This window comes from Brassica oleracea, chromosome C8 (genome assembly GCF_000695525.1).
Source record: "Brassica oleracea var. oleracea cultivar TO1000 chromosome C8, BOL, whole genome shotgun sequence".
Classification (NCBI taxonomy): domain Eukaryota; kingdom Viridiplantae; phylum Streptophyta; class Magnoliopsida; order Brassicales; family Brassicaceae; genus Brassica; species Brassica oleracea.
Window position 1 is genome coordinate 16,448,937 of NC_027755.1, and position 21,549 is coordinate 16,470,485.

General features: G+C 38.5%; 1 protein-coding gene and 2 pseudogenes across 1 annotated transcript; 1 reads left to right on the forward strand and 2 right to left on the reverse strand.

Moving 5' to 3' along the window:
* The first annotated feature begins 10,017 nt into the window (after positions 1-10,017).
* Positions 10,018-10,760, forward strand: LOC106307169. The gene is made up of 2 exons (XM_013744044.1): positions 10,018-10,329; positions 10,411-10,760. The coding sequence occupies exons 1-2, from the start codon at positions 10,306-10,308 to the stop codon at positions 10,720-10,722; spliced, it is 336 nt and encodes a 111-aa protein (XP_013599498.1). The 5' UTR covers positions 10,018-10,305; the 3' UTR covers positions 10,723-10,760.
* A 2,010-nt stretch (positions 10,761-12,770) lies between these two features.
* On the reverse strand, positions 12,771-15,711 carry LOC106307168 (annotated as a pseudogene).
* Positions 15,712-16,106: 395 nt separating this feature from the next.
* On the reverse strand, positions 16,107-20,262 carry LOC106311887 (annotated as a pseudogene).
* Positions 20,263-21,549: the final 1,287 nt, after the last annotated feature.

Below are 21,549 nucleotides of genomic sequence, written 5' to 3' on the forward strand. Positions count from 1 at the left end.
GGGCATGAGGAAGACGTTGAGGAGTCAGAACTGGAGGAGGGAAAAAGCATTCAGGTAAGTGGTAAAAATGAGAAAGGGCGTGAAGAGTTAAAGAGGATGGGGTCTGTGAGTAACCAGAGAGGTAGAGGAAAGAGTTCTAAAAGGTCTATTGCAAACACTAGAGATTTGAGACAAGCAGTTGTGGCGAACCAAAACAAAAAGGCTTCCTCTCGGAGGCTCTGATGTCGTCGATCTTTGCATCGAATATGCGTGGATTCAATAAACCACGCAAACAACGAGCTGTAAAACATTGGGTGAAGGCGGAAAAGCTTTGTTTGGGATGTCTAGTGGAGACGAGAGTGCTTCAGGAGAATTTCCAGAAGATATTTGATTACACTTTTCCAGGATGGCAGTGCCTAAAAAACTATAGTCATCACAGGCTTGGTCGTATATGGGTTTGCTGGTCAGATGAAGTTGAAGTAGTTCCAGTGATGATTAGCTCTCAGATGATAACTTGTTGGATTAGATATAAAGAATCTGGAGACGTCTGCTTGAGTTCTTTTGGATATGCATCAAACACGGCTGCTGCTAGAAGAGAGCTTTGGACCGAACTGGGTACAATCTCAAGGCAAGTAGTGGATAATACAAACCCATGGATAATTCAAGGGGACTTCAATGTTACCCTATCAGCTTTGGAGAATTCTCGATTTATGGAGCAGGGGAGGGGAAATAATGCTATGAAGGAGTTTCAAGACCTCGTAGAAGAGTGTGATCTGGTGGACTTAGCTTTTATGGGACCAGTTTTCACTTGGTCTAACAACCAAGACGATAACCCAATCAGCAAGAAGTTGGATAGGGTTCTGGTTAATAGCAGTTGGTTTGCAGCGTTTCCTCATTCATTTGCTTCATTTGAGGCGGGAGGGGTGTCAGATCATTTGAGAGTCAAGACTCAGCTTAGAGCGAGTGTCCCTGGTAACATGAAGCCTTTCAAATTTTTTACGCATGTGACAACTCACCCGAGATTTCTGGAGATTGTATCTCAGGTATGGAATTCAACGGCTCAGTTGTATCATTCTATATCGGTATTGAAGTTATTCCACCCAAAGCTGAAAATGTTGAAATCTGAGATGAGGAGTCTTAATAAAGATATGTTTGGGGATCTACCTACCCTTGTGAAGTTAGCATATGATGATCTGTGTGTTAAACAGAATGAAGCTATGCAGAATCCCCACGCTAGTACCTTTGAAGCTGCATCTGATGCTTGGGAACACTGGCACCATATCTCTGGTATTGAAGAGCAATTCTTTTACCAGAAATCCAGAATTCAGTGGCTGAGATTAGGGGATAGGAATACTCGTTTCTACCATAAAGTCTGTCAAAGTAGAGCAGCGAAGAATGGCATCAGGAGATTAGTGGATGAGGATGGCCAGATCTTGACTGATCAAGACGCAATAAAACTTGAGGCGGCTTCCTATTATGAGAAGTTTCTCTCTGAACAGCATACTGATGATAGACAGATAACGCCAGAGGAACTTCTGGACATAGTGGATTATCGGTGTCCAACTGAGGTTGCTGCAAGCCTAGTTAGGCTAGTTCAAGCTGAAGAAATTAGAGAAGTGTTGTTTTCTATGCCAGCAAACAAGGCGCCAGGACCGGATGGGTTTCCAATGGAATTCTACAAAGCAGCTTGGCCGGTAGTGGGTAAAGATTTCATCACCACAGTCCAATCTTATTTCATCTTTGGCCTGATGCCCCGGAACATAAATGTGACATTGTTGTCCTTGGTCCCCAAGACTACTACTGCAGAGAGAATGAAGGATTTTCGTCCGATCGCTTGTTGTAATGTGGTGTATAAAGTGATCTCCAAGATCTTAGAGCGGCGTCTCAAAGCTACGCTGCCTCTAGCTATTGAACAGAATCAGTGCGCTTTTGTTGAAGGTAGACTCTTGCTGGAGAATGTACTTGTAGCTACAGAATTGGTTAAAGACTACCACAAACCGTCGATATCTGCTAGATCAGTCATCAAATTGGATATATCAAAGGCGTTTGATACTGTGAAATGGTCATTTGTGGAAACAACTCTTCGAGCAATGAATTATCCAGAGCTTTTCGTTACATGGCTTATGAGATGTGTCCAGACAGCAACTTTCTCGGTCTCGGTCAATGGTGAATTAGAAGGATTTTTTCCAAATACAAGAGGCATCAGGCAGGGCTGTTCTCTCTCGCCATATCTGTATGTAATAGTGAGCAACGTGCTATCGAAACTCATTAATAAAGCAGTGGCAGCAGGGAAGATTGGTTACCACCCATCGTGTCAGGAAATTCATTTGTCACACTTGAGATTTGCGGATGATATTGTTATATTTACTGATGGGACTCCAAGCTCGCTAGCGTGAGTACTTGAGGTCTTCGAAGAGTTTGCTAGTATGTCCGGCCTATGTATCAATGTGGGGAAGTCCACTGTTTTTGCAGCTGGAAGAGGGAAACATGAACTTGAGGCTGCGGCTGGTGTAGCAGGCCTCTCTGTCTCAGCACTTCCGATTACCTACTTGGGGTTACCACTCACTACGAAATTGATGTCACGTAGTGATTATGACCGCTTCTGGTGAAGATACGTAACAGAATTCTAAGTTGGACGAGTAAAGCCCTATCATACGCTGGAAGGCTGCAGTTGATAAGGTCTGTTATAGCCCCTGTTCGAAAACTCGGGCGCCTAGCCGAGTACTCGTCCGAGTAGGCGCTAGGCGAGAGCCAACCGCCACGATTTTAGCCAAATCGGCTCTACAAATCGGAAAACCGTTTAAAAATGGTAAAAAACTCGACTAGGTGCTTAAAAATCGGATTTAACCGATTAGTTTCGCGTAATAATTGAACTTGCACTGACAAATTGTGGCCCTTAAAACAAAGCTCGCTTGTCTGAGAATTATTGAGACTTTGTTCTTCTATTTATAAGCGACTCGAAGACCACTCTTCCTCGTTGTTAACCGATGTGGGACAAAATGTAAGTGTTTTTTAATTTTTTTTTAAATATTCGCACTGATAAAAAAGAAGGCAAAGACACAAATTAGGGAAATCGAACCCGCTACCTCCTAGAATAACATAACCATCTCAAGCCACTGGACTATGATGTTTCGACATTTGTTTGTCTCGTATATGTGTATATATATAAGTATGTATAAAACTTTTACTATCAGATTTGTTACATAAACATATTATAAATATATTAAATCATATTAAAAAATAGGCTCGATTAATCTCCGATTAATCTCCGATTTTTTGATAACTCGCTAGGCTTGGGGTTGCCGCCCGACTAGCGCCTAGCGTAGTTTCGAACAGGGGTTATAGCTAGTATAACCAACTTTTGGTGTGCTGCCTTCTCTCTTCCTCAGGGCTGTATCGACGAAATCGAAAGTATGTGCTCTGCTTTTCTCTGGAGTGAATCTCCAAACATAACCAGTAAAGCTAAGATTTCATGGGAGGAGGTTTGTACCCCGAAGGAAGAAGGTGGGTTAGGAGTGAGAAGAATAAAGGATGTAGTTCATGTATTCTATGTGAAACTAATATGGCGGTTGTTTAAAGCTTCAGACTCCTTATGGGCTGCCTGGGTAAGGACTTGCTTGATTCACAATGAATCTTTTTGGGATGTTAAGGAGCGGGCAGTAGGTTCTTGGGCGTGGAAAAATTTGCTGAAGCTCCGGCCTCTCGCACAAAAATTCCTACAAATGGAGATTCACAATGGCAAGTCTATTCGATTTTGGCCTAATCTGTGGCACCCACTAGGTAGATTGATTGATCTCATGGGGGATAGAGGTCCACAACAGCTAGGGGTTATGCAGAATGCTACTATAGATGAAGTTTTCGTTGGAAATGAATGGCATTTTCGCAACTGCAGAGATTCGACCATTAGAGGCCTGGCTGACCGGATTAGAGAGTATAGAATCCATCTAGTTGCTGATGTGGAAGACGCTGTACTCTGGAGAGATGGCTTAACGGAGTACCAGAGTCGATTCTCGTCTGGAGAAACCTAGAATCTTGTTCGTACACAAGGAGATTTCAAAGAGTGGAGTAAGGCAGTGTGGTTTACCCAAGGAGTTCCTAGATTTAGTTATATTACGTGGCTGGCGGTTAAAGACAGATTAGCGACAGGCAGTAGAATGAAAAGTTGGGGTCAAATACAAGGATGTGTCTTCTGTGGGGAGCCTGAGGAATCAAGGGACCATTTATATTTTGCGTGTCCCTACACTTTTACACTCTGGTTGGAGGTTACTGGAACGTTGTTGTCAAATGGGGCTAGTCCTGATTGGACCACGACACTGCAGTATCTTACAGCCAGGCCGCATGACTATCTATCCTCTATACTTGTGAGGCTAGTGTTTCAGGTCTCGGTCTACTACATATGGATCGAGAGGAATGAGGGTAGACACAACCAGCGGACGCGTGCAGTAGGTCAGCTTGCGCGCATTATAGACAAAGTTGTCAGGAACTGAATCACGTCCACGAGATATCATGAGAAGCCAAAGCTTCGGGGACTCCTACATAAGTGGTTTAGCACACATAGTTAGGATATAGAATTTATATTCTTTAAGAGTATTCTTGTACATATACTCTCTATTTGATCAATAAATTTAACATTTCATCAAAAAAAAACATGGAGATTAGGGCAAATCCCCAATTAACTTGTAGTTTCCTAAAAAGTCTATGCTGCTGGAATATGCACTCGGGTTGCCCCGTTCGATCGACAGCCAATCGGACTGCTCTGCGTGAAAAAAACTCCAAATTGCACTCTTTTCTGTCATTTTTGCTCCAAGTGGTCTATCTTCTCTCATGTACAACTTCAGACCTCTAATGACTCGAAAAATAGTAGGAAGAGTCGATAAAGACTTGAAAATCAATTATAAAACATATATACAAGATGTCAAAAACACCATATATCAATACCGCAAGTTAGAAAACAAACTTGGATGCAGGGGCCAAGGCCGTCTAACAGCACGCGCAAGTGGAGCGGTCGAACAGGACCCCAAAATATAAAAATAAAAAGTTTAAGAATTTTTTAAAATATATAGATAAATTATGGTAAGAAACTTTAAAATTTTAGATATAATGCTAAATTTAGAATTTATAATTAAAAAAAAATCAGACAAAGTTATTAAATTTTAAAATTACTTGATAAAATGTATGATTAATATTTTTTTTTGAACAGGGTATAAAATTTATTTGAGACGGCCGGGCGAAGCTATTTTGCAAACAATGTGTTGCACTTGCATCTACAATATTTTGAAAAATTTAGTGTATTGTATAATTTATTTGTTTTATGTGCACCCACTGGAATTTGCAAGTATGCACTCGATAAGGAAAATTCTTTTAGAGGAATAAAAAAACAGTTTGCTTTGGAAAATAAGTTAACCTCAAAATTGGGAGATCAGACCGCATATATATATACTAGGGGTTAGCCCGCCCTACGGGCGGGGCGGGTGAATCTACAATAAAACTATTTAATATTTTAATTATTTTAATTTATTAAAAATTTAAAATAATAAATATATTTTAATTCAATATTATATTAAAAATTTTATTAAATTTTGTTGGTTTGAGTTAAAAGAACGACTAACAGATTTTTAGTGAACATAAATTATTAAATAAAAAATTATAGAAAATGTAATGATTTATATAACATGTTAGAACAATATCTATTCACCAAATTTATTTTTCTTGCATAAAATTAACCTTGAAAAAATTAATATATTTCTACACCTCAATTCACTCATCGGATTTATTTTAATAGATATGTTCATTTTTGTTCATAATAGAAAATGAAAAATACTCTTTTTATTTTCCTTAAAACTAATTTATATACACCTAAATTAGTTAAAAATAAAACATAGAGAGAGCAAACAGTAACATTTGTAGACTTATCCATCTATGTTGGTTATATTGTCTCCTTGCTGTTGACAAAAAGGAAAAAAAAAGATTGACCCCTTGCCCTTCAATTATAACAACTAACAACTTCAGTGTCAAAGCTAACTAAGACCATTGTATTTTAGGTTATCACATAGTTTTGAGAAGGTTGTAAATCAATCGTTAGGAAATGTATTAGATATTTTTAGCAACAATAAAAAAAAATGTATGGATATGTTGGCATAAAAGTTGCACGATAGCGTCACCTAATTGACAATTGTTTTAGTATTTAGTTTGATCTTTGATTTTTTTTGTGAAGAAGATGATGGAGAAGCATCAATAGTTCACAACCAAGAGAATTGCAAATATTTATTTGTATCAATCATGATTAGAGAATGTATTAATTAGCAAAAAAAAGTCAGATAATAAGCAAATGACTTTGGAGAAAATCATGAGAAAGATGAAGATAAAGATAGAGATGGTTCACATAGGAAATGACAAAAAAAAATACAGAGTTCCAGTTTCTGATTACTCTCATATCTCATCCCACCATTTGGAAGACCATTAAGATTCACTCAGAATGAACATGCGACAGTGAACTCACCAACTCAACATCACCAACTCAACATCACCAACTCAACAGTGAGATCTCCATATGTATAAAAACCACATCCTAATTTTTCTCATCCTAATCGTCGTCCACCGCACAATACCTCTGGATCTGTTAACACATCCAAGACAAATTTAAACTCAATGATATTGTTTAACTCACAAGAAACAAATGAAGAGAAGAAAGACGAATTCCAAAGCATTTTTTATGGGAAATACTTCTCTCTCGCGCTTGGGAAGATAACATTTGACTAAGCATCACTTGTCTACGTTCATCAGCTTCCCTAAACATATGTTCCAATCAGAGAATAGTTTAGCTCAACATAGAGTTTTTTTTCAGCTAATAGATAACAAACGATACACCTTTTAGCATTTTCTTGCGCTCTCTATTGATCTGGATTCTGATGATTGCATGCTTCCCCTGCACATCAGGTTAGTTCGCAATGAGTCACAAAATGCAATTTTTCTCAATTGAAAAAAAAAACAGAACTGGCATACGTGAAGGTTATTAGAAATTAAAAGTTACAGTGCCATGTTCCTCTGCCTGATAGCTTCTTGTTCATGTTCTGCCTGCACAGAAGGAAGTAAAATGGGCAGATATATAAACACAAATTTTGCAAAAATCTCAACTTTGGAAGAAGAATTCGACGCGTACCATCCCGATTCTCGAGTGGGTTTGAGAATTCACCATGACGAAAAGCTACTGTCTCGAGAGTGAAAGGTCGCGACGGAGATATCAAGTGCTGGTTATCTACGCGATACCAAACAATCTTAAGCCCCCATCCCCCGATGAAAATCGAATTACATCGTCGAGATATAAATCCAATAACGCAAACAATAAAAGACAAAGAGACGAATAAAAAAAGAACAGAGATCGAGATGCCTAAACAACGGATACCATCAGCAGGTGAGGCTTACCCCGTGAGATGTTTTTCTTAGAAGGTCCTAATGGTTTTTAACGTACATCAAAATTTACAGTAGTTACTTATCCATCAAGCAGGACCAGATCGAGACCCATCGACTTTCCTCCTTTCTTGACACAAAATTTATACTACGGCCTATGTTGAGCTCTGAGAATTGGAGCTGTTGATTAGCCATTATCGGATATTGGTGAGAGAGCTTTAGGGTTGTGCCATTAAAGGCGGACCAAATAGATGATTGTGAAGACGCTCAAACCCTCTATATATACTCCATGAGCGAGCTTGAAGAAGAAGTAAAGAAGCAAGATAAAGTTGTGGGTATTGAGTTTTCAATTCCATAAAGACTGCCGTTTTTGAGTTGAATCGCTGGGAAGGGGATTTGGAACGGCGAGGGTTGATTAGGTTAAAGAAAAATCAAAATGAATAACACATGTTTTTAGGAGTGCCACGTGTCAACAAAAGCCCCATGCTTCCTGGTGATGTGGAGGGCTGAGGAGAGACCAAAGTCTCCTTTATTATATAAGATTCCAAAGGTTTGAGTTCGAAGCTACAGAGAGAACTTACACAAAAAAACGCTTAGCGACCACACATTAAACATTCATCGTTTTTTTCTTTCTCTCTAATAGGACCCAAAGAGATGGGCGATACCTAGCGATATAGGCTAAGCTGTGACGACCGTTTGCTTTACCAACAGCAGCTTCTCCTCGATTACAAGCACAAGAAGATACTTTTGTTAGGGACCCAAAGAGTAGTCTGGGAATGTTGCATTGTCATTTTCCGAATGCTTCCGTGTTCCGTCTTACTTAGGTTTTAAGGCAATCTTTGAAGCTGTCAATAATGTTTATCAGCATGAAGGGAAGGGACCTCCAAGAGTTGAAGCATCCCGCATTCTTTTATCTCCCATTCTTCGGACCTTTCTACAAGTGAATAGTCGAACTGGATCTCGAACACAAAAACAAGCTCGGTGGAAGTCATCTCCTCTGTTTCAACCTCAACCTCGAATGCGTACAGATGCCCCGGAACAACCCGTTCTGCTATTTTAAAACAAGTATTGAGATCATTCCCTCTAGACGTGATTCTACAGCACACATATGCTCTTCGCCAACATCTTAAGTCATTTTCGTCCACATCACCAGGTAATATGATGCAAGCCTTAAATTTGGTTGATGTGCCAAGAGGCATTTGAGTCAACTTCACAGTTAAGGAACTCCCAGATGATCGGTATGTGAAGCACTGAGGCACTTCTTGAGCGGGAAAGACTGCATATTCATTGGTTGGAGTCTGGATGATGAGATCTCTCGCTTCTTGATTTAGTTTGAAGCAGTTATGGAAGCTGAGACGAATATCCGGATTTCGAAAAGAGAAATCCACTCTCTCCAGGGACTCACAAATTTCTGCATCTAGTTTACGTAGCGAATCGGGAAGCTACGGGAGTGATACCAGCTTCTCCATTCCATTTAGTACAAGTTGACGTAAACCAGATAAGCTCCCCATCCATGGATCAAACTCTTCAATGTCTGTAGAGGAAGGAAGCTCCACCATACTTGAGCAATGACTGAGATTCAATTTTTTGAGATTAGTTGCATTCCCAATAGAGGAAGGGAGCTCCAACAAGCTTGAGCAACCACTGAGAATTGAGATTCAGTTCTTGAAGATTTATTACATTCCCAATAGAGGAGAGTATCTCCACAAAACTTGAGCAACCACTGAGATTCAGTTCTTGAAGTTTAGTTAAATTCCCAATAGATGAAGGGAGCTCCACCAAATTTGAGCAATGACTGAGATTCAATTTTTCTAGCTTAATTGCACTCCCAATAGAGTAAAGCCCTGTTCGTTTGCTCAGTCAACTGATCCATCTGGGTGAAGGTGAATTTTAGTGTTCGTTTAGTGTGAATTATCGGTACATCCAGATGGATCAACTGGGTGAGTTTCGAAAACTCAGCTGAACTTTAAAAAAAAAACTGGCTGAGTCTTCACCATGCATCCAGCTGCAGCTGATTCAGTCAAAAATGGTTAATGACAAAAATGACCCTGCTACATATAACCCTAAAATTTTTGTGCTTCACTCTCATCTCTCACGTAACTCTCTCTTGCGGCCAATCTTCTTCTCCTCCGACCTCTCTCCGGCGAACTCTCCGATCTCCTCATGGCGACCTCTCCGATCTCTCTCTCCGGTGACCTCTCTCTCCGGTGAACTCTCTCTCAGACTATCTCTCTCAGGCGCTCTTTCTCTTTCTCTCTCCTTCTCCGGCTCGCTCTTTCTCAGTCTCTCTCTCCGGCTCTCTCTCTCTCAGGGGCTCTCTCTCTCCGGTTCTCTCTCTCTCAGGCGCTCTCTCTCTCTCTCTATCTCAGGTGCTCTTTCTCTCTCAGTCTCTCTCTCTCTCTCAGGCTCTCTCTCTCTCTCAGGCTCTCTCTCTCTCTCAAGCGCTTTCTCTCTCTCAGGCTCTCTCTCTCAAGCGCTTTCTCTCTCTCTCAGGCTCTCTCTCTCTCAGGCTCAGGCGACCTCTCTCTCTCAGCCTCTCTCTATGACTCTCTCTCTCTCTCTCTCAGGCGCTCTCTCTCTCTCTCCGGCAACCTCTCTATCAGGCTCTCTCTCTCTCAGGTAAGAGTTTCTAGGATCTCTGTAATCTATATCCTATAAGTTATGTTGTGGGTTTTGTTTGTCATGTTGTTAGTTGTGTTCATGTAATACTTTTGCAATGTGTATGCTGTTAGCTGTGTTCATGGGTTTATGTTTACAGTCTGAGTAGTCTTTGGCCCTGGAACTGGAAAGAAAACAGATGGTTAATGGGTTCATGGGTATGTTGTTAGCTGTTAGCTGTGTTCATGGGTTTATGGGTTTGCTTACTCTTATGTTTACAGTTTACTTTGAAGATAGTTGCAGAACCTTTGAAGAGAAACAATGACATCCATCCATGGAACTGATGTGAGTATCTTCCCCTCTAATCTCTTATTTGATCTCAGTTTTGTCAAATACTTTTCTTATTGTCTTGAATCTTTAAATAAGAATCTTACATGGAGTGACGAACAAACACGCTTCTTTCTTCAACTAAGACTTGATGAGAATCTGAAAGGAAACATAAGAAAACAGATGGTTAATGAGGCTGGGAGACAGGCGATAATAGATAAGTTCTATGAGGCATTTGGTGTAAAAATTCCATGGAGAAAATTTGGGATAAAGTACAATACTTGCAAGAAGCAGTATGAGTCTTTTAAGAAGTTGACTCGGAACAGAACGGGGCTTGGTTTTGATTCAACCGGATTCATCAACATGAGTGAGGACTGGTGGAATGAGCGATGCAAGGTACAAGTTCTATGATCCTCTTAATTTTACTGGTTCAGTTTTGATTGTATTGTTAGAACAATAATGATGTGATGATGATTCTCTGTTATGTTCAGTTTTTATCTTTCATTTTGTTTCAGTTGTTTGCGACTTAAAGTATTAAAATCAGAGTAGTGTTTTTAGTAGTTTGCTTCATGGTTAACCTATACAGTTAGCGTTGCTTTGATTTTTTCTCGTTAGCGTTAAGTGATAATCTGAATCACAGTCGGTAAGAAGAGTAAGACAGAAAAAAAAAACAAAAAGTTGATTTGTGAGAACAAGAACAGAAAGTAGGAAATATTCCACAAAAAAACTGACGTTAATTTACACCGTATAGTTTAATAAACTGTACTACATTATACAAAACTGACGTTTAACAAATCTATGGCACAAGCAACAACGCTAACGAGAAGAAATAGGTGGTAGCAGTTCTTCTCCCATCGCAACGTTCGCCGGAGATGAAACGATGTCGAATTGAAAAATTAGGGTTTATTTGCGGTGAAGAAAAAGATGGAGATCGGAATATTAATCGGGATAATGGTGAACCTAAAAATCTCGTGTAAATAAGAGGATTTAGTAGTTGAGGAAATGTGATTAAATGCGACTATTCGAGGTTCGATAATGACAGAGGAGTTTCACACTCTTTCGTTTGCAGAACCTGAGCAGGCATGAGCCACTCTATTACCCAATGGGGTGAAGGGAGACGTCCAACACAAACTCCACGCGGCGCAGGTCTAGTGCCTTTAGTATGGCGCGTTCTGGAGGGGTAAAATAGTCAAAATAAAAAGGTTTTCAAAATAAGGGTATATGACACAATAGGAGGTTGTTTGTGTGCATTCTTACCAATTTCTGTAGGTTAAACTATACTAAACCTTAGACACGAAATCAACGCGAATTTGACTTTTAGCTTTTTGTTCATACTCCATATGTAAAATGTTTAAATATAATCGTTTAATTAGTAAGCGCACATTTTCGACTCTTGAGTTGCATGAGAGTCACGAAGTGGGTTCTCTATCAGCCCGTTAAAAGAGATTCTTAACCCATTTATAGTTTCACTCTCGAGGAGTTCTAGTTGTTAGTTACTACTTCATTTTCTCCTCCAGATTAAAATAAATTCATTTTCTTGATAAAGAAAACAAATTCATAATATAGTTAAATTTCACATTAATTATACACTATTTTAAAATAAAAATAATATACTATCTATATTATTATTTATGAAGTGATTTTGCTGATTTGTCACATTCTCCATGATTTTAGGTAATTTTGCTTATTTGTCATATTATTATTAGTTTTTAGCGTAAATATTTAATTTATTAATTTAAAGAATATAAATATTTCGAATTTTTTAATTAATTTATTAATTTAAATAATATACTATCTCGAACTTTCTAATTGAAATTATAATTATTTTAACTTTCACAAGTTTCTTATTAGTTTTTAGCTTAAATCATTAATTTACATTTAAATAATATAACTATCTCGAAATTTTTAATTGGAACTAAAATTATAATTGTTTTAACTTTCGCAAGTGAAGAACAATTCTTGTTTTCATGTGATGTAAGATGTTTTAAATTATATAGTTTCATTTTCTCATTCATTCCAAGTTGTATCTGTTATAGTTTTTTTCATCCTCTAAGTATAGTGTTTTCTGGTTGTTTCAATGGTTCAATCATTTTGTGTAGATCAAAAAAATTGTTTTTTGTCAAACAATATTATGTTTAAGTTTTTATTTACCATGATCTATTTAAAGTTTTTGAGACTATCTTATCTTTATTTATTTTTGGAATTGGTTTTGAGTTATCAATATATCAAAACTATTGTTGGATTTTAGTGTGTTAAAATTTATCATATATCAAACAATTGTTAGACTTTTATTTAAATATTTTAATCAAATTTGCAAAATTATAGTCATTATTTATAATTTCATTGTCTTATTTTCATTAAAATAAATTTATGAATTTTAAAACAAGAATTTTAAAATTATTTTTTTAATTGTAATTTAGATAAGATATTAAAATTAACAGGATTAATATAAATAATAATCATGATTTAAGAGTAAGATATAGATAAATTAAATACATGTCTATTTTAGTCATTTTGTCATCAACTGCATTTGGATGCAAATGTAAGTTCAAAAAAAATGAACAAACGAACGCAGCTGCATCTGAATGCTTCATCTAGATATACTTTCTAAATGTACAAACGAACAACACCCAGGTAGAGCATCTGACTGATCCATGTGACTGATCCATCTGGATGCATCTTCCCGATGTACAAACGAACAGGGCCTGAGAGAGCTTCACCAGGCTTGAGCAATGTGAGAGATCTAGGTCATATACATTAGTGGCAGTCAGAGAGATCTGGAAGCTCTTCCAAACAATCTGAATAACTCAAATCCATCCACTTGAGATTATTTAGAGTCTGTAATGACAAATACTCGAAGTTACACACATAAGAAAAAAAATGGTTAGATAGCCTAACTTAAGCAGTTGTATATTCAAAAATAAAATATTACTTACTTTTGTTTCTTCCCACAATTTCTCAAGCTTTGCTATACGGCATCTTTAGTTTGACTCGGAACTTTGGATTAAAACTTGTAGGAAAACATGTCATCTTGAAATTATGCCAAATTAGTACTCTAAGTTTTTGAGACATGTGGTTCATACTTCGCGGATTAACGCCTTTGCCAAGGATTCTTAGGAATTGAAGATTAGACAATCTTTCAAAGGCTCTTTCACTTGTCCATGTTATTTCATCAAATGTCCCAACAGTAAATCCTACGACGCTGCTACTGTCCTGTAAAACGACCCAATGAAACATAAATAAAGATGGTTAGTTATTAAATAAATCTCTAACTTGTAGAGCGCGTTAAGTGAAGATACCAAAGTCATTAACTTACGGCTCTATCATCACTCAATACTTCACCAACACCAATTGCATCAGTCAAAAATTGGCGTTTTCCAGGCTCATTAACCGATTGTTCTCGCACAATTTTTCTTGCCAGTTCGACTAGCAACTTATCCATCTCTATTGTTCCCAAAAACTTAGATATGAGAGATTTTTCAGTTAAGACGCGAAGCCCATGTCTCACATCCGAAACACATTTTGCTAGACAGCCTTCCACTATATCAAATTTTTCACCGTTAAAAAAGCTGGCAATATGAAGAAATAAACGTTTATCTTCATCACATAAGGAATCATAACTAAACTTTAAAATGCTCGCAATTTCTCCATCTCGATCAAGGTGTGCCTCTATCCAATCTTGCTCGGACATTCCCCGAAAATAGGATCCCATAACCTTTAGCCCCAATGGAAGCTTACCTACAAGGCTCACAATTTTGTAAGGAAGATCACTGAAACCATCCTTAGGGTCTTTCTGACCAAAAGCGTACATGCAGAATATTTCTAGCGCGTTATGATATGATGGTAAATTCACCCTGTGGATATGGTTGATCCCACTTGCTTTTAAAACATTTTGATCTTGTGTTGTGATGATAATCTGACTCCCAGGACCAAACCAACTAGTTTCTTTCGCCATGGCTTCCACTTGTACTAATCGATCCACATCATCAAGAACGACAAGAACTTTCTTGTCTTCCAGTCTTTCTTTGGCAATTCCCAAATGTGAAAAATTCTTGATATCTGTGACATTTGTTAGTTTAGATATAAGCTGCTCCTGTAAATACAACTTCGCACTGTAATCATCAAAGCAAGCTGTTGTCTCATATTTTCTTTTGATATTATCAATAAAGACATTCAGTTGGAAATCTTTGGAGTGTCGGTTGAACAAATATCTAGCAATGGTGGTCTTACCAATCCCAGGCGGACCCCAAATCCCTATTTTTCTCACCTCATCTGAATCTAGCTGTAAAAGTGGTTCCAATTCCGTCATCTGAGATTCCATCCCAACTAACCCGTCAAAATCACTGGATGGTGCTGAAAGGTTCAACTTGTTCGAAACATCAGTGGCAATGTCTTCAATCATCTCTGATTCATTCTTCCTGAACAACGAGATGATCAACAATTAAGTTATACAGTCGTGAAAAAAATTCACATACTACTATATATTCAGATATTCTCACACTTGTATGAATACTAATTGTAGATCAAGGAAAGAAAGCAACGCTAGTTCGATCTACATACTTTAACAAACACATTTTTAAAATATGAACTTTCATGTTGGTTTAACATTTGCACCAAAAAAAAAAACTTTCATGTTGGCTGCTGTTCAGGTCATTGATGTGTTAGAAAGATTAAGAGCAAGTGGGAGTGAAGAGGACGAACCAGTTTTTTGAATGGTAACCTGCAATTTGAGCCACTTCCGTCAAAGCATGTTTCCATCTTCGTATCTCCTTCTTTGTTTTTCCTCTACAAGTTTTTAAGAAGACTTTCCCAAAATCACCAGTCTGCTTCTTTACATGAGTTGGCTCCACTTGATAGAAAAGAGACATCACTGTTTGACCAAAATCTTCTCTTCACTTCATGATCTCCACCAGTTCGTTCAAGCACCATGTCGACGATGCGTAGTTCTTTGAGAGCAAGACAATCACAATCCTAGAGCCTTTAATAGCTTCAGTGAGCTCAGGACCGATAGACTTACTTCTCTCTATATTATTGTCAATGAATAGGTTGATTCCTTTGCTCTTGAACTCCTTGGCAATGTGGCTGAGGAAATTTGTGCGGACATCTGCCCCGTGGAAGCTTGGGAAGACATGGTGTTTCCAATTGTGAGGCAAAGAAGACGGAGGAGCCAAAAGAGTTAAAGAAGAGGAAGAAGCCACTGTTTTATTTTTTTGATGGGATCTTGATTTTTTGTAGAAAAAAATGGTACCCAAAAGCCCCAAGAATCATATTGCAGCAGCAACAAGATTGGTAAAGGAAAAATAAGAATCCATACTAGTATGATGAACAGAGGATCAAGATCTCAGAGCTGCTTTCTAGCGAGGAGGAAGATTAACAAACAGAGAGACTCTTTGTATATACCAAAACGGAACTGTTCATCCAATTGACTTAAAAGGAAAGAAAGCTAGCTTCGTGGAAACATAGGTATCACTTTTTCCACGCAATATTTTGTGGGCCAACAAAGTCAGTAGTGGATCTACCTAACATGCAGGTGTGCTAACGGAATCCTCTCAGTCAGTGCTAGTGATAGAGGCACCGGAAAGAAACCATTACTGGTGCCAGTACATTTCCCAAGGATGAGGTGCGTACAGTTTACAAACCAAACCAGACCGCTTCAGTTTGATATTTATAGAGCCTTTGTAAAAGAATGTTTCCTTTCTGGCTAATATTGATATTTGTGCTAACACATGTTGGTGTGATTGAATGTTACAGGTAGAGCAAATGGTGCAAGAAGCAGAAAGGTTTGCGAATTAGGATGACAAAGAGAAGAGGGATAAATTCCAAAGGTTGAGTTCGAAGAGACGGGCGATAAATTACAGAGTGAAAAACGCTTTGTGACCACAATATTAAACACTCAGCATTTCTTTTTAATAGGACCCGAAGAGACGGGCGATACCTTGCGATAGAGGCTAAGCTGTGATGAGCAGATGTGACGACCGTTTACTACACCAACAGCAGCTCCTTCTCGATGAAAAGCACAAGAAGATACTTTTGTCTGTTGTCACCATCATCTTCACGAACAAGCTCCGGGAATTTTGCACTGTTATTCTCCAAATGCTTCTGTCTTACTTAGGTTTCAAGGCTTGTTCCAGCATGAAGGGAAGGGACCTCCAAGAGTTGAAGCATCCCACATTCTTTTATCTCCCATTCTTCGGGCCTTTCTCTATAAGTGAATAGTCGAACTCAAAAACAAGCTCGTTGGAAGTCAACTCCCCTGTTTCAACCTCAACCTCGAATGTGTACAGATGCCCCGGAATAACTCGTCCTAGGCTTCTATAACAAGCCGTGAGAGCATTCCCTCTGGACATGATGCTACAACAAACCGATGCTTGTGACCAATGTGGATAGTTATTTCCGTCCAAATCCGCACTTAAGATGCAAGCCTTAAATTTGGTTGATATGCCAAGAGACTTTTGAATCAACTTCACAGTTAAGGAACTCCCAGATGATCGGTAAGTGAAGCACTGAGGCACTTCTGTACCGGGAAAGACTGCATATCCATTGGTCGGCGTCAGGCTGATGAGATCTCTTGCTTCTTGATTTAGTTTGAAGCAGTTAACAAAGTTGAGACAAATATCTGGATTGTCAAAGGAGCAATCTAGTCTCTCCAGGGACTCACAATCTTCTGGAAGCGGAGGGAGTGATACCAGCTTCTTCATTCCGTTTAGTACAAGTGTACGTAGACGAGATATTCTCCAGATCCATGGATCAAGCTCTCGTAAAAGTGTGGAACTATGATCAGGACAAATTTTAAACAAAGAGCAGTCCGAGAGATTGAGTTCTCTGATAGATTCAAAGTTATTTTCTTACCGAAGAACCTCTAACTTTGAGCATTTCAACAATCTATCAAGATTCAATTTATGAAAATTAATTGCATTCCCAATAGAGGAGGGGAGCTTTACCAAGCTTGAGCAACGGCTGAGATCCAATTTTTGAAGATTAATTGCACTCCCAATAGAGAAAGGGAGCTCCACCAAACTTGAGCAATGACTGAGATTCAATTTCTGAAGATTAATTGCATTCCCAATAGAGGAAGGGAGTTCCACCAAGCTTGAACAACCACTGAGATTAATGTGATTGGGTTCAGTGAATGTTTCAATGTTGTCGGAAAGCTTCACCATACTTGAGCACCCACTGAGATCAAGAGATGTGAGACTAGTGATTGTAGTAATAGATGTAGGAATCTCCACAAGACTTGAGCAGTTAATGAGAGAATTTTTTTTATATTAACTGCATTTCCAATAGACGGAGGGATCTCCACCAATTTTGAGCAAAAACTAAGATCCAGACTTTGGAGATTAATTGTATTCCCACTAGAAGAAGGGAGTTTCACGAGACTTGAGCAATATGAGAGATCCAGGTCATATAGATTAGTGGCAGTTGAGAGATCCGGAAGCTCTTCCAATCTTCTTGAACGACTTAAATTCATCCACTTGAGATTATTGAGAGGCTGTAATGACAAAATACTCAAATATTAACACTGCTGATACAATTATTGTTAAGCACATAAAAAAAATTGTTTAGACAGCCAAAGTTAGGCAGATATTTTCAAAAAATAAAATAGTACTTACTTTAGTTTCTTCCCACAATTTCTTAAGCTTGCTATTCATCATCTCTAGTTTGACTAGGAACTTTGGATTAAAATTTGAAAGAAAACATGTAATCTCGGAATTCGGCCAAATAAGTACTCTAAGTTTTTGGGATATGTGGTTCATACTTCGCGGATTAACGCCTTTGCCAAGGATTCTTAAGAATTGAAGATTATACAATCTTTCAAAGGCTCTTTCACTTGTACATTCTATGTCTTCGTAAGTCTTAACAGTAATTCCTATGACGCCGCTACTTTCCTGTAAAACGACCCAATGAAACATATATAAAGATGGTTAGTTATTAAACAATCTCTAAGTTGTAGAGCGCATTCAATGAAGATACAAAAGTCACAACTTACGGCTCTATCATCACTCAATACTTCACAAACATCAACTGCATCAGTCAAAAATTGGCGTTTTCCAGGCTCATCAACCGATTGTTCTCGCACTATTTTTCTTCCCAGTTCGACTAGCAACTTAGCCATCTCTATTGTTCCCCAATCCATATTTGTAGATATTATAGATTTTTCAGCTAAGACACGAAGCTCATTTCTCACATCCAAAAAACACTTTGCCAGACAGCCTTCCACTATATCAGCTTTTTCACAAAAAAGCAGGCTACATGAAGAAATAAACGTTTATCTTCATCACATAAGGAATAAAAACTAAACTTTAAAACGCTCACAATTTCTCCATCTCGGTCAAGGTGAGTCCTTAACTTTGGTAGTGCCTCTGCCAAATCTTGCTCGCATGTTCCACGAAAATAGGATCCCATAACCTTTAGCCCCAATGGAAGTCTACCTACAAGACTCACAACTTCACAAGAAAGCTCCTTGAAACTATCCTTTGGGTATTTCAGATTATAAGCATACATGCAGAACATTTGAAGAGCTTCATCATATGATGGTAACATCACCTTGTGTATATGGTTGATCCCACTTGCTTTTAAAACCCTTTGATCTTGTGTTGTGATTATAATCCGAGTCCCTGGACCAAACCAACTAGTTTCTTTCGCCAAGGCTTCCACTTGGACTAATCGATCCACATCATCAAGAACCACAAGAACTTTCTTGTCTTTCAGTCTGTCTTTGGCAATTCCCAAATGTGAAAAGTTCTTGATATCTGTCACATTGGTTAGTTGAGACATGAACTGCTTCTGTAAATCCAATTTCACATTGTAGTCATCAGAACAAGCCGTTGTCGCGTACCTTCTTTTGATATTATCCATAAAGACACTCAATTCGAATTCACTGGAGTATCGGTTGAATATATATCTAACAAAGGTGGTCTTACCAATACCAGGTGGACCCAAGATCCCTATTTTTCTCACCTTGTCTGATTTTAGCTGTAACAATAGTCCCATATTTACCATATGGTATTCCATCCCAACTAAGCCTTTGAAATCACTGCATGGTGCGGAAAAGTTCAACTTGTTCGAAACATCAGTGGCAATATCTTCAATCATCTGTGCTTCATTCTTCCTGAACAAGGAGATGATCAACAGTTCATTAATATAGTCATGAAAATATTGCAAGTACTACTATTCGGGTATTCTCATACTTGTATGAATATTAAATGTAGATCAACGAAAGAAAGTAACGCTTGTTCGATCTACATACTTTAACACATACATATTCTTAAAAGAATATGTTCTAAAGCTACAAATATATAGAAGTCATTGATGTGTTAGATAGATTAAAAGCTAGAGGACGAACCAGTTTGATAAATGGTAACCTGCTATTTGGGCCACTTCCGTCAAAGCATGTTGCCATCTTCTGATCTCCTCCTTTGTTTTTCCTTTACAAGTTTATCCGAAGACCTTCCCAAAATCACCAGTCTGCTTCTTTACATCTGTTGGATCCACTTGGTAGAAAATGGACATCACTGTTTGACCAAGCTCTTCACTGCACTTGATGATCTCCATCAGCTCGTTCAAGCACCATGTCGACGATGCGTATTTCTTGGAGAGCAAGACAATCGCAATCCTAGATCCTCTAATAGCTTCAGTGAGCTCAGGACCGATCGACTTGCTTCTCTCTATATCGCTGTCAATGAATAGGTTGATTCCTTTGCTCCTGAACTCCTTGACAATGTGGCTGAGAAAGTTTTCGAGGACATCTACCCCATGGAAGTTTGGGAAGACTTGGTGTTTCCAATTGGGAGGCAAAGACGAGGGAGGAGGCAAAACAGTTAGAGAAGAAGAAGCCACTGTTTTGTCTTCTTGATGGGATCTTGATTTCATGTTGAAAAATATTGTACCCAAAAGGGCGTAGAAGCATATTGCAGCAGCAACAAGATTGGTAAGCGAAAAATAAGAATCCATACTAGTATGATGAACAGAGGGTCGCAGGAGCTTTTAAATAAGGACGAAGAATTAAAAAACAAATAGACTCTTTGTATATATCCCTGTTCGGAACTACGCTAGGCGCTAGTCGGTCGGCCATCACGGGCCTAGCGAGTTACCAAAAAATCGGAGAATAAGCGGGATATACGCGGGGATTAGTTTTGAACACTGTTTTCAATTTTATAATAAGTGTATATATTATTAACTTACTTACGTGAAAAACATCAATTGTTGATGTAGCCTAGTGGAAATTTTCCATGTTTGTGTCGGCAAGGTGAGGAGTTCGATGACTAGGAAGCGTGTTTTGCTTTTTTTTTCTGTCTTTTTTCATTAATGGCATAACTGTAAATTAATCATCATCTTCTTTTTAGGGTTACGTAAACTTTTTTACAGAGCCGCCATGCTTTCTTTCTCTGATTTCTTCCATTATTTTTGTGTTTTTCTTTCTGGGCATGAAATAAATTTGAAAGTTTAACATGTATGATCCGATTTCAAGCTTTCAAACCTCAAAAATGTGAATAATATTAGTGACTCCGATTTAATGGCCGCCTACGTTGAAATCGCGACGCTTCACCACGGCCGAGCGCTTCTCCGGCCGAGTAATCGCCTGTGCGGCCGCGTTTTAGAACCATGGTATATACCAACAAGGCACTATTGATCCCGTTGACTTAGATATATAAAAGTTAGCTCCGCCGAAACAGAGGTTAAGTGGGCCTACCTGTCACGCAGGCGCACCACCATTCTTAATAAAAGATGTCCAAACCTTTTTTTTTCCCAAGAGATAGATTTTTAAATATGCATGGTGATTATTGGATCACCACTAATCATATTTTTCCAAGGATGAGGTCTGTGCAGTTTGCAAACCAAACCACATTTTTCCGTAATAACCACTACAAGAAAACAGCGGTATTGTGACGCACATTCCGACGAAAAATGAAATCCTCGGAATATCCCGAGGAATTTCCTCGGAATATACAGACGGAATTCCGAGGAAATATTAATCTGTCGGAATATTTTTATGGAATACCGAGGAAAAATGTATTCTTCGGAAAAAACTGATGAATTCTGGGGATATATTATAGCCGTTAGAGAGCTGTTGGGGGATTTTAAAAATTCTGAGGAAATTCTGACGAACTAGCCGTTGGCGTCGGAATTCCGTCGGAATTTCTTCGGGCTGTCGGTAGGATTTCAACTATAAATACAAGCACCCCTCTTCCTCTTCATTCACTTCATATCTTCATCCTCCCTCTTACTCTCTTTACACAC